Genomic DNA, 13,360 nt, shown 5'->3' on the forward strand with positions numbered 1-13,360 from the left:
CCGCCTGGGCCGTACAGCAGGCGAGAGGGCGAGCGGGCTAGCCGACCGCGGTGAGTGAGGAGGCGGCGGCCGAGGACGAGGAAGGGGCAGCGGGGGTGCGGCCGCCGAGGGGAGCTCCTCCTCCGTCCCCTCACCCCCTCAGCTCAGCTCCTCGAGCCCCGGGCGGGGCGGGGGTACGTGGAGCGGGGCAGGGCGGGGGAGCTGCTCTGAGTCGGGTCGGAGCGCACCCCGGCTCCGAGCGCACGCCACTCGCAGGAACTTTGTGGCGGCGCCGCAGGTGTGGGGCCCGCGGAGGTGTGCATGTGGGGCGCGAGGGCGTCGCAGAGAGCGGCCGTTGCTGTGTCCGGCCCCCGCTGCAGTAGCCCGGAGGAAGCCAGCAAGGAGAAAGGCAAGCGAGAGGAGGGGGCCCGAGCAGGGCGGGGTGACCAGCCCAGCTGGTCCCTTCTCAGGGCACTCTACGGCTGCTGTTGGGTCAGGGGCCAAGGGTCGGAGCGCCTCTTCACCCACCCGCCCCCGCTAGCAGGTGTGGAGTAAGGATAGTTATGCTGGGGGAGAGGTCTCCCGTCTAGGCATTTAGTGCTCTTTGGGGAGAGGGAAGCTTTCAAGGAGAATTTGGAAGCAGAAGTCTGTCTGCTGTTAATTTGCGGGGGTATCCACCCCTAGGAAAAAGCTTTCGTTGACTGACACTGCTGGGAAAACTTTGGAAGGTCGGCTTTTTAAATAGGGCTGGGAGTTTTTCCATTCGAGATTTAGGGGGAAATGCTAGTTTAACCACAGTTCTATTCTTTTCATTAATTCTTTTTTCTTTCTGTTTTGTTTTTAAAGGTGTGTGCCGTCTTCCCGATTCTAGAGAAAAATGCCGGTCCGGAAACAAGGTGAATGTATTTCAGAGCTCTCTTGTGGATGTCACTTGCTATCCGTATGTCAGTTTTGTGGTAACTTTTAAAAATGTTTGTGTAAATTTGATGAGACGGCACGGACCTAGCTTTTTTGCTTAGGGAATCCAATCCTCATATCATTTCACAAGATGGAAATACCTAAATGTTAAACTTTATTTCTTGATATTTCTCTAGTGACTAGAGAGGAAACTAATTTTCTCCCTGAAACATCTTTTTAAAAACTCTGAATTGGTGTTTTAGTATTTCACTTTATCGTTTTTACTAAACACTGTTTTGTGAGCAATTGTGGGATAATAAGAACTAGTATTTTGAAACTCTTAAAATTTGGATTATGGTGACAAATTGTGGATAATCAGCTTTTGCATATCAGTTAATCTGAAACTGTGTTGCTAATACTTTGACCAGATGATCTTTAACTGTGACCGACTACCGGTGCACATTTATTACAAATTGCTCACCTTCTTCCTTTTTCTACTGTGATATAATATGTATACAATATTTTTTGATCTTTCTAGGGAGTGTGTGTACATGAACGTAGTCACATCGATTGACCTGCAGGATATGGGGAACTGTCTAGATATCTTGCAGAATCATTTGCACTAGTATTTTAATCAGGCTCTTCTTTTCTTCTCAGATACCCAGAGAGCGTTGCACCTTTTAGAAGAATATCGTTCGAAATTAAGCCAAACTGAAGACAGACAGCTCAGAAGTTCCATAGAACGGGTTATTAACATATTTCAGAGCAATCTGTTTCAGGCTCTAATAGGTGGGAATTAAAACTTTATTTGTGTCTATTATATGTCAGCTAAGCCTAATGTTCCTCTGAATTCAATTATTTTAAACTTAAGAGAATGATGTACTTAATTCTCTACGAGACATTCAGGAACTGGAACATCTTCAGTGAGTTGTATGTTTTTCATAGTTAGCCCAATATCCTTTCCAAAAATATCTTACAACCAAAAAAACTTTCAGTACGATTATTTTAGTGGTCTTTGAGAACAGTGTTTCATATCTTGGCATTAACTGTTAAAAGATGGAGAAGTTGCAAAAATGTTTCAGGACCCAAAATGTAATGACTGAATTACTGTTTGTTTTACGTATGACTTGTATTTCTCTGAAATCCTGCAAAATGTTTGAAGGGTTCTGCTATGTTTAAGGACATTCATTCCCTCTGTTTAAACTTGGCATTCATGGAGTCACAGTTTTAGATCTGGAAAATTATCTTAGAGATGATCTTGTCTGATAACCTTATTTTATGGACAAGACAAATGAAACAGTTTTATTCTTAACTGTAACTTAAATTTGAGGTGGTGCATTGTTTGAAAGGAGAACTGGAAGAGTCCTGAATTCAATTCCCAATACTGCCATTAATTGAATAATTTTATACAAGTCATTTAACCTTTTCTGGGCCACTCACTATTAGCTACAGAATGTGGGTGATGATTGGAACAGTGGGCTTTTTTTCCTAAAGTAGCTAGATTCTTTTTTAAAACAAAATCTTTTGTACACAATCCTCTTTCTATAAAACAAGGTGATCTGTCTCTGGCCTTATTCTCCAGGTACCTTGAAAAGTTTGCAAACCACTGAACTAGAAAATTTGTCCCTTTCAGTTCTAAGAATGAAAATTTTTAATTAATCTTTGACTATATAACATTTTAAAATAAGACATTACATTTATTTTCTCAGTAACTTCCAAGCTCATATGGCCTTATGTCTGTCTATTGATAAAGTAATTGTTGGTGTGATTTGAGGACTATCTTCAAGTCAGAGTACCCTGTCAAATAACTTATTGATAAATTGATGTTCTCTGCTAAATTTGTTTTAGAATTAAAGATTTTTTTTTTTGGCAGCTGGCCAGTATGGGGATCCGAACTCTTGACCTTAAATATTTTTAAGACCATTTGATACACCTGAAATATTTTGTAAAATTTGACATTTTTGTAGACTTTTAGAGATCACGTATAATGAACTACCATATACCTGTAACCCATCTTCAGAAATTGTCAACATTTTGCCCCTTTTGTTTACATTCATGGACGTTTTTACATTGAATTTTTAAGCTCTGTGGCTTTAAGATTCAAGTGGATGATGAAATTGGATTCCTCTAAAAAAGCAGCAAAAAAGGAAGGGAAAGATCGTTTTTTAATTATTTCGTTTTCTAGATCAACATTAAACCTATGAATGTTTTATTTAGTAGAGTCGCTATTTAGGAAAATAGACTATGACTTAAAAATATACTGCAATTCTGTGTGTGAAGGTGTAACTTAAGAAAATTAAATGGTTAGTGAAGTAACTAAACAGAATCTACACTTATATTTATTCCTAGATTGGGGGTGGATTTTCTATTTTTGGAGGCATTTTTGACATATTCTGCTTTGCCTGTTCTGAGTGTGTTTATCTGTTCTTATGCATAATTGAATTTTGATAATTTTCTAATAAGTTTATATTTGTGAATCTTATCTGTCCATATAATTTCATAGGTTGTGTATTTACTTTGATATTTAGATTTACTTATATTTTAATGTTTTATAGGATGTGGTATCAGATTTTAGTGTAAGAAAAGTGATAGATTTTAGGAGTTTTTAAATAGGTAAATTTAGTAGAGGTTTTTGAGTGTTTCTTTATCATAATTGAATTAATTGACACTACTGAATTAATAAATGCATTCTTGTGTTTGCTGAAATTGGGTTAATATATTAAATTTTATTACTTTTCTCAGTCTGAAAATTTTTAGGATGATAACATTTTCTTCTTGCTTTGCATCTCTACCATTGTTTTTGAAAGTGTCAAAATGCACTTTAAGCCTTTAAATTGCCCTAAGCTAAAGCAGTCCATTTTATCCCTAGTGTGTACTGAAAACTTCTGGATTAACTTTTTTCATTCAGTAGTGGCACTCTGTCTTTTGAGCTGGTACTTGTGGACCTTTGAATTAAAGGAGACATGTGTCTTGATTACTTCTGTTTGAAAGTCATTTGGTGCTTAGGTTCTTGACTTCCTTAGTTTGGAAATCTTTTGCTTAGGCTACAGGGAATTATATAATTATTTATTTGGGATGCTGAGTGTCTTCAGACTTGGAATCCGCATTGATTATTTATTTATTGGTTCTTTGAACTGGTAGTTTGTGTTGACTAGGGTTTTGGTGTTATAGAAATATCGATTCCTCCCACGCCCCCAACCCCTGTAATTGAAATATTATACAGAGTAGATTTCTGGTGCCTTTGAGTTTTTCAGAGGCACAAACATGTACGTAGCGAATTACATCTCTTTAAAGATACCAATTCTTAAATATCTTAATATCTAAATTTGGGATGTATTTTATAACAGGTGTATGTCATTTTTAATCAGCAGTGTTTTTGCATTCTTAGTGACACATGAAATAATGGGGCATTTTATAATTGATAATATTTACAATAATATATAGAAATCATTATTCTAGCTCTGATGTTTGGTAGTATCCTTGAAGGATGGCTTGAAGATTTAAAATTATTGCAAGCAGAAAATCTTTTATTAAGTTTTGTTTCAGCTGATAAGTTGTTTCTTTAAAGTTGAATATTTAAGGTTATATCTAAAAAAAGTCTATTAGCTGAGTATTTGTTTAAAATTTATTTCCAAAACATATCTGGTGATTATTTTTGTGTAAATGGGACATAAAGTACATCTAGTTTCACTCCCTGATTTAGGTGAGAGCCATTTGAAAACTTAATATATTGGATCTTGTATTCACATTTTTAGCACATATTTGAAATTTTTGTGAAGTAGACTGGATGTGGTTTGATTACAGTCAGAGCCCAGGTGTTCAGGTCCATGGTGGTTTTAGATCATTCCTAATTCTAAGGTATCTGGGATCCTAGGTGACCCTGGTAGTCCTTAGAGATTTCATACCAGTCTAGACCCTTGCAGGTATTTCTTATGGGATCAGAGAACTCATCTGCTTTCCTTATGCACAGGAAAAAAATGTGGGCTCAAGATGAGCCTGGCTTTAGAGACTTGAGTAAATTGAGTCATGTGATTTATATATTTTGTCTGAAGTAGATAGTAAGCTTATTTTAATACAATGTTTTATTTTAGATCTGCACTTATTTCAGAATGAAGATGGATAATGTAATAACGCTGTTCATTTAGTTTTTTAGTTCTTAGTTCATTTGTTTCTATAGTCTTTATTTGTTTCTAGTCTTTATAAAGGTGGTAAAGGGGGCCGGCCCGGTGGCGCACTCGGTAGAGTGCGGCGCTTGGGAGCGCGGTGGCGCTCCCGCCGAGGGTTCGGATCCCATATAGAGGCTGGTCCGCTCACTGGTTGAGCGCGGTGCGGGCACGACACCGAGGGTTGCGATCCTGTTGCCGGTCGCGGTACGGGCGCAACACTGAGGGTTGCGATCCTGTTACTGGTCACGAAAAAAGACAAAAAGGAAAAAAAAAAGGTGGTAAAGGTCATTACTGTGTCCTTATTTGTAGATAATAGGTTTTAAAAGTATGACTTCTGGGCCGGCCCGGTGGCGCACTGCTACAGTGCGCCGCTTGGGAAGCGCGGTGGCGCTCCCGCCGAGGGTTCGGATCCCACATACAGACCGGTTCCCGCTCACTGGCTGAGCGAGGTGCAGGCGCCACACTGAGGGTTGCGATCCCGTTGCTGGTCCGGTCCGGTCCGGTCCGGGCGCGACACTGAGGGTTGCGATCCGTTGCCGGACACGAAAAAAGACAAAAAGGAAAAAAAAAAAAGTATGACTTCTTTACCATCTTATACATTTTTAAATGTAAAATTCAGGAATGTTAAGTAAATTCATACTGTTGTGAAACAGATCTTCAGAACATTTTCGTCTTACAAAACTGAAACTCCATCTCATTAAACAACTACTTGCCTTTGCCCCACCCCCGGCTTCTGGTAAGCACCATTCTGCTTTCTGTTTCTATGAGTTTGGCTATATTAGATACCTCATATAAGGAATCATACAGTATTTGTCTTTTTGTGACTGGCTTATTTCACTTAGTGTAAAGTCCTCAAGGTTCATCCATGTTGTAGCGTGTGACAGGATTTCCTTCCAGGAAGAGTAATATTCCATCGTATATATACGCCACATTTTTTTTTTGTCTTCATCCATTGGCAGACATTTGGGTTGCTTCCTCTACTTGGCTATTGTGAATAGTGCTGCTGTACACATGAGTACGCAAATATTTTGAGACCCTGTTTTCAGTTCTTTTGGATATTTTCCCAGAAATGGGATGGTGGGATTTAAATTTTTTAAGAACCACTATGCTGTTTTCCTTATTGGTTACACCATTTTACAGTCCCATCAATAGTGCACAGGTTTCCATTTTTTCAGCTTTCAGTTTCCATTATTTTCTTTCTTTTCCTTTTTTTTTTTTTTTTTTGATAATAGCCATCCTAGTGGGTGTGAGAGTATGACTTCTTTTTAAGTGTATATAAAAAGTAATAATGGCTAACATTTATTGAGCACTTCCTTTGTGCTAATACAAGTATCTCATTTAGTCATTGTTTGAGTCACCGTTTTATAGATTTAGAAAACTGGAGCATTGAGAAATGACCAATCTTGCCCATAGACCCTCAGATACTAAATTGTGGAGCCAGAAATTGAACTCAGCTAATCTAAATCCAAAGCCTTTTCTCACCTTCAACCATTAAGATGTTCTTTATCATTTTTTTCACAGTGGAATAGTTTAATGTGATAAAACACTAATAACAAGCATGCTTAAGACATGTTGACCTGTAGGGTCAGAGTCAGTAGTCTTTTTTTTTTTTTAAGACAGTTGTCACTTTACACTTTGAAGGAGAATATTTATAATGATGAAATGATGTTTAAAATGATGAAATTTACACATTTGAAAAAGTGTATTTACTTAGTAATCAAAGTTTGAGAACTTCCATCTATAGTGGCAAAATGTCAATTTTTCTTAGGTTTTTTTTTTTTTTTTGCTTATTTTTGGTCCCACTGATGTTACCTTTTAGTCTGTTGCTTACTTTGTGTGTGTGTGTGTGTGTGTGTGTGTGGCTTATTTTTGGTCCCATTGATGTTACCTTTTAGTCTGTTGCTTACTGTGTGTGTGTGTGTGTGTGTGTGTGTGTGTGTGTGTGTGTGTGTGTGTGTGTGTGGCTTATTTTTGGTCCCACTGATGTTACCTTTTAGTCTGTTGCTTACTTTGTGTGTGTGTGTGTGTGTGTGTGTGTGTGTGTGTGTGTGTGTGTGTGTGTAAATTTACAGGCTAGGTTTGAGCAAGGAAAACATAAAATATGGGTTAGACTGTTGGTTAAGACTATGGAATTAAAGGAGAATTTTAACTTTTCACTTGGTTTTGATTTGAGTAGATTGAGTTACTTATTTGTCAATAGTTTTGCTTACTACTCCTTTGAAATCAGTATTTTGATTGTGTTGAATCTGACTGAATTCTCTTTTAGAACCTTGGAATCACAGGGCAGTAAAAGTATCTGTAAATATTGTTCTAAGCCATTTCATCTATATAGGGTCAAATTTTTCCTCAGTACAGGATTCAGACTAGGGCCAGATATTATGTTTAGTTGTCATGCCTCATTACTCTCCTTTAATCTGGACACATTTCTACAGCCTTTCTTTGCCTTTTATGACATTGCCATTTTTGAAGAATACAGTTCCCCTTCACTCTTATTTTTTATATAACTTTTCTCATTTGGGGTTTGTCTGATGTTTTTTGTGATTAGATTCATGTTATGTATTCCTGGTTTAGCCTTCTACATACCCAGGGGTATGCAGTATCATCTGTCCTTATTGGTGATGTTAATTTTGACCACCCAGTTAGGTATTGTCTGATTTCTCTATAGTCACTATTTTTCCCCTTGGGTCTTATAATTACATGGGAGAGACACTTTAACACTGTATACATATCCTGCTCTTTAGCACAATTTCCACCTAGACTTAGCAGCCATTGATGATTCTTTCCTGAACCAGTTTTAACTATGTTTTTTCAAAAAACGACAGTTTTCTAACAGCAGCACTCCTCTACATTTTCCAGTAACACTTGACATTTTACTGTGTCCTCTTTCTCTATGTGTCTGTGAATTTATCTATTATGAACTTGCAAATTTCTGTTTTCTTTTAATGGTTTGTCATTTATTACCATCCGTAATGATTTTGGTGAGAGATTGTCTCAGATTTAGCCAGTGGGGGCCCTCTCAAGCTTGCTCTTATGCCCTATGACATGCTCTCATCATTTTTTTGAGCACTTTCTTAATTTTTGGCATAACAAGGTATTCCAGTTTTATCTTGTACCTATCCTGCCCCAGCCCTGGGATCAGCTATTTCTCTGAAAAGCTCTGGTTCTTTTTGGTACACATTCTTAATTTTTGGCATAACAAGGTATTCCAGTTTTATCTTGTACCTGTCCTGCCCCAGCCCTGGGATCAGCTATTTCTCTGAAAAGCTCTGGTTCTTTTTGGTACACATCTTGTTTTAAGGAATATGCATGTGAATACCATATTGCTATTAGTCAAATAGTATCTAATATGTTGAAATAATTTATTTTTGCACACTGGCTTGTTATCTTTCTTGTTTTTAGTGTGTGAAACACAAATGGTGTGTAATGTGTATTTTTTAATTTTGTAGTATATTCTTTTCTCTTGAGGGATCAAAATGTCTTTTTAAATGTACATTGGTTTAGAAGAAAGCAGAGCATCTGTGCCTGAGTAGATTTGACTAATATAGTATATTTTAGTGTATAGAAATATTGTGTTTGAACTGATATAATTTTTTTCCTTTGAAATGGCAGGGTTATATTTCAGTGTTCTTCAGCTTTTTAATTGCCTTTTCTATAGCCCTCCAAACTGGAATTTATAAAAATAATTCATGTTGCATATAAAACATTTAAGATCAGACAACTATACTTTATATAAAATATCATAAGCAAGAAAATTCTCACACCACAGATAACCTCCTTCTTCATCCATGGGATGAATATCCTTCTAAAATGTTATTCAGTGTATATACACACTTTCATTTTGCCAAACAAACTTTCTACACAACACATAGTAGAATTGTTTCCTACATGAGAATTAATATTTAAAATCACCATATAAGGTGAAAAATCATATCTGGTTAAGATTATCCTTGAAAATTCTTCAGGAATTTAACACTGTCTCACTAACTACAGCACAGTTATTTTTTCCTCTGGTGGAAAAGAATCACTGTTTCATCAGTTGAGCACCAATGTAGTTGGCTTGTGTCTGTGTGTCCTCTTTTACTAAAAACATAACTGTAGAATTACACTTGGCACAGTGAGATATAGCAAGATGCTCACATTATGAGAGGCGCATGAAAACTAAGACTACCTTAGGGAACAATCTCCCTTCTCGTTTTTTATTTGCTACATACACTCGTTAACTTCCCTTGTCATTTGTTTTTAAACTTGGACCTTTAAAAAAACATTTATATATAGTTAGATTTATCATATTTTTCTTTGTGCTTTCTGCCCTTGCTATCATGCTTGGAAAGCTTATACCCAGTATTATAATCACCAAGATTATTATAATTTATCCCCTAGATTATAAAAACAATCACCTACATTCAAATTCTTTTTTTTTTAACATTTTAATTTTTAATAGATTTGGAAATTGTTTTGGTATAAAGTATTAGATCACTTAATTTTTTAATATAAATTTGCTGTTTATTATGTTCCCTTATATGTTGTTTAAAATTAATACTAATTTTTTTCTTTTTAGCAGTTTTAGGTTTAGGAAAAGTTTAGTGAAAAGTACAGTTCCCATATCCTCATCCCCCACGTTCTTCCTCTGTTGTGAACATCTTGCATTAGTGTGGTACATTTGCTACAATTGCTAAGCCAGTATTAGTACATTGTTATTAATAGTTTACATTAGGATTTACTCTTTGTGTTGTACATTGACAGATTCAACGTACACATTTATTTTGACACATGTAGGAGGATACTTCAAAAAGTTAATAGCAAAATGGAATTAAAAGATATATGAATCTTTCCGTGAACTTTTTGAAGACCCCTTGTATCTACAATGTAGAATAATTTCATTGCCCTAAGAATCCTCTGTGTTCTACCTATTCATCCCTTCCTCCTTTCTACCCTTCCGCTTACCCCCCCAAACTCCTGGAAACTACTGATCTTTTTATTGTCTCCATAGATTTGCCTTTTCCAGAATGTCATGTAGGAGGAATCATATGTATGTAGCTTTTTCAGATTGACTTCTTTCATTTAGCAATGTGCATTTAAGATTCTTCCATGCCTTTTTATGGCTTGGTAGCTCATATCTTTTTATTGCTGAACCTGCTCACCTATTAAAGGATATCTCGGTTGCTTCCAAGTTTTGTCCATTACGAATAAAGCTGCTATAAAAGTTCGTGTGCAGGTTTTTGTGTGGACGTAAGTTTTCAGCTCATTTGGGCAAATACCAAGGAGCACAATTGCTGGATCATATGGTATGAGTATGCTTAGTTTTTAAGAAACTGCCAAAACTCACAGTGGCTGTACCATTTTACATTTCTGTCAGCATTTGGTGGTATTGGTGCTTTGGATTTTAGCCAGTTTAATAGGTATGTAATAGTATCTTGTTTTAATTTGGAATTCCCTAATGATGTTTGATGTGGAGCATCTTTTTATATGCTTATTTGCCATCTTTGTGTCTTCTTTGGTGCGGTGTCTGTCTGTATCTTTTGCCCATTTTTTATTAGATTTTTTTTATTTATTGAGTCTTAAGAGTTCTTTATATGCTTTGGATACCAGTCCTTTATCAGCTATGTGTTTTGCAGATATTTCTCCCTGTCTGTGGCTTGTCTTTTCATTCTCTTACTTTTTTTCCATATCAAAGATTTTCTCATAGATTAGAAATGTCACCTATGTTATTATATATTCTTGGGTCTGTATTTTGACTTTCTACTCTGATCCTTAGTTAATATTTCCTTATTTGTTTAGTTTGAAAAATATTTTGTGGTTTGTGAGTTTCTCTGTATAGGATGGGATAAATTTTCAACAAAAGCTAGAAAATTTCTTTGCTTATTTGAAGATTTCCTTCCTCTCATCTCTCATCCCCCTTTGAGGGTATTCTGGAATTCTGTACTTCCCCTAACTCCCAGTGTTTGGAAGCTTTGAATTCAGCAAAATAATAACAAAGGTAATGAAAACTTTTATTTAAAAGAAAATTTTATTTATATTTGGAGACTTTGGAAATATGTGATATTAGAGAATTCCAAAGATTTGTTTTTTTATAGAAATATTCTTCTCTGTTCTGTTGGACTAACTGCCTGTCTTCAAGTTTAATTTTTGAGAGTTTTTTAGTGTACGTGTTGGAATTTTTTGTGGCCTTAAATTTAGATATTTGTTCAGAAACTGCACTTGTGGAAACCCAGTTTAGTCCAAAACAGGGAAAGCACTTGCAGACTGTAAATTGGAAAATGAGGAATGGACTGTGATAAGAATGATTTAGTAGGTTCCAACAAAATTAATGTTTTCAGTTGTGAGTCAAACTAAAATGTAGTTTTTCCCTAATACATATTTTAGCATTCCTAAATTTTCTTGTTTTCTCTTCTTGCATGCTTTACTGCATTATTTTTTTAAAGGAAATAATTTTTTTCAGGGTAGTTCATAAAAATGTAATTGGTCGTTTTAATTATACGTCTGGTATATATCTGAGTGAGCTATCTAGATCTTTAGATGAGTATGGAATCATTCTTATCTATTAAATGGCAATTCTTTTGACTATTCCTGTACTCTCTCGTTTTCTTTACATTGTCATACTAAACATTTAAGTTTAGAGTTGAACTCATGTTAAATGTTTGCATAAATTTATTGAAGGACTCATTTACACTGGATAGTAAATTTGACAATTCCTGATAAAATGGTATGGAGAGATGTGACTTCTGAAGCATTAATAGTTTTGTTATAGTTACGGTTTTGTTTTTCATTGCATGTGTGTGTGTGTGTGTGTGTGTGTGTATACAAGGGGACTTCAAAAAGTTGTGGAAAATGGAATTAAAAGATACAAATAAAAAAATATAAACTTTATTTCTCAACATAAGCTTCATTAAGTTCAAGACACTTTTATAAGTGATAATACCAGCCATTTAGTCCATCCCTAAAGAATGAAGGATCCTGGGAATTTAGCCACATCAGTGCAAGTCTTTTTTACGTTATTAACTGAAAAAAAATGGGTGCCCTTTAAAGGTATGTTAAGATTTGGAAATAAAAAAGTCAGAAGGAGCCAATGAGAACTGTAAGGTAGATTCCTAATGACTTCCCATCGAAAGTCTCACAAAATTGCCATTATTTGATGAGAGGAATGAGCAGGAGCATTGTTGTGATGGAGAAGGACTCTCTGGTGAAGCTTTTCCAAGAGTTTTTCTGCTAAAGCTTTGGCTAACTTTTCTCCAGACACTCCTGTAGTAAGCAGATGTTATCATTCTTTTGCCCTCCAGAAAGTCAACAAGAAAAATATCTCTAGCATCTCAAAAAACTTGTGCCATGACCTTTTCTCTTGATTAATCCACCTTTGCTTTGACTAGACCCCTTCCACTACTTGATAGCCCTTGCTTTGATTGTGCTTTGTCTTCAGGATCATACTGGTAAAGCCATGTTTCATCTCCTGTTACTATTTTTTGAAGAAATGCTTCAGAATCTTGATCCTACTTGTTTAAAATTTCCATTGAAAGCTCTGCTTTTCTGCAGCTGATCTGGGTGCATGCAACAGTTTTGGCACCTGTACAATGGAATGTTTGCTCAACTGTAGTTTTTCAGGCAGAATTGTGTAAGCTGAAACATTTGAGATGTCTGTGGTGTTGGCTGTTGTTTCCTTTGTTAAACGTTGGTCCTCTTTAATTAGAGCATTAACAGAATTCATTTTTTCTCACAAATTGGTGAGGATGATCTGCCTCTGTGGGCTTCATCTTCAGTATCGCCTTGTCCCTTCTTAAAATGAATTATCTGTTTGTAAACTGCTGATCTCTGGAGCATTGTCCTCAGAAACTTTGTAAAGCCAGTGATTTAACCCTTCTTTCACCCAAGCGTCACCATAAATTTGATGTTTGCTCTTGCTTCAGTTTTAGTAGAATTCATGTTGCTCTGACAGGGGCTCTTTTCAGATGGATGTCTTAATCCTCCTTAGTTCCTAAAACTAAATCCTGTTCATACGTGTTGTAACAAGTCAGCATGAATTTATTTTGGTGCAAAAAAATTTGAAATCCATAGTTTTTAAACACATATGAAATGACTTATATAAACCAAAATTGAGAAAAAATTTTCATTGTCTATCACATAGATGTTTAATTTTCAATTTTTTTACACATATTTATTAGTAGAAACTTAAATATATGTTTAAGCTTCTGTATGACTAACTATAGCCATCAAACTTTTATAAAAACCTACCTTTTTAGGTTTTTTAATTGGAAAACCTTAGGTATTCATGTATTTTTTTTCCAGTTTTCTCTCTCTCCCAAAGACATTATTGTTGTATCATAATC

At 36.0% G+C, this 13,360-nt stretch overlaps 1 protein-coding gene across 1 annotated transcript in view; it reads left to right on the top strand.

Annotated features, from left to right (window-relative positions):
- Nucleotides 1-57: 57 nt before the first annotated feature.
- DLG1 (discs, large homolog 1 (Drosophila)) overlaps nt 58-13,360 on the top strand; it is a gene marked incomplete at its 3' end in the record, with an annotated part of 18,769 nt that continues 5,466 nt past the window's right edge. The window contains exons 1-3 of the mRNA XM_008568148.1: nt 58-388; nt 826-875; nt 1,534-1,665. Of these exons, the coding sequence (XP_008566370.1) occupies nt 857-875; nt 1,534-1,665 (151 nt within the window). The remainder of the gene's footprint in view (nt 389-825; nt 876-1,533; nt 1,666-13,360) is intronic.

This window comes from Galeopterus variegatus, unplaced genomic scaffold (assembly GCF_000696425.1).
Source record: "Galeopterus variegatus unplaced genomic scaffold, G_variegatus-3.0.2 Scaffold380, whole genome shotgun sequence".
Classification (NCBI taxonomy): Eukaryota; Metazoa; Chordata; class Mammalia; order Dermoptera; family Cynocephalidae; genus Galeopterus; species Galeopterus variegatus.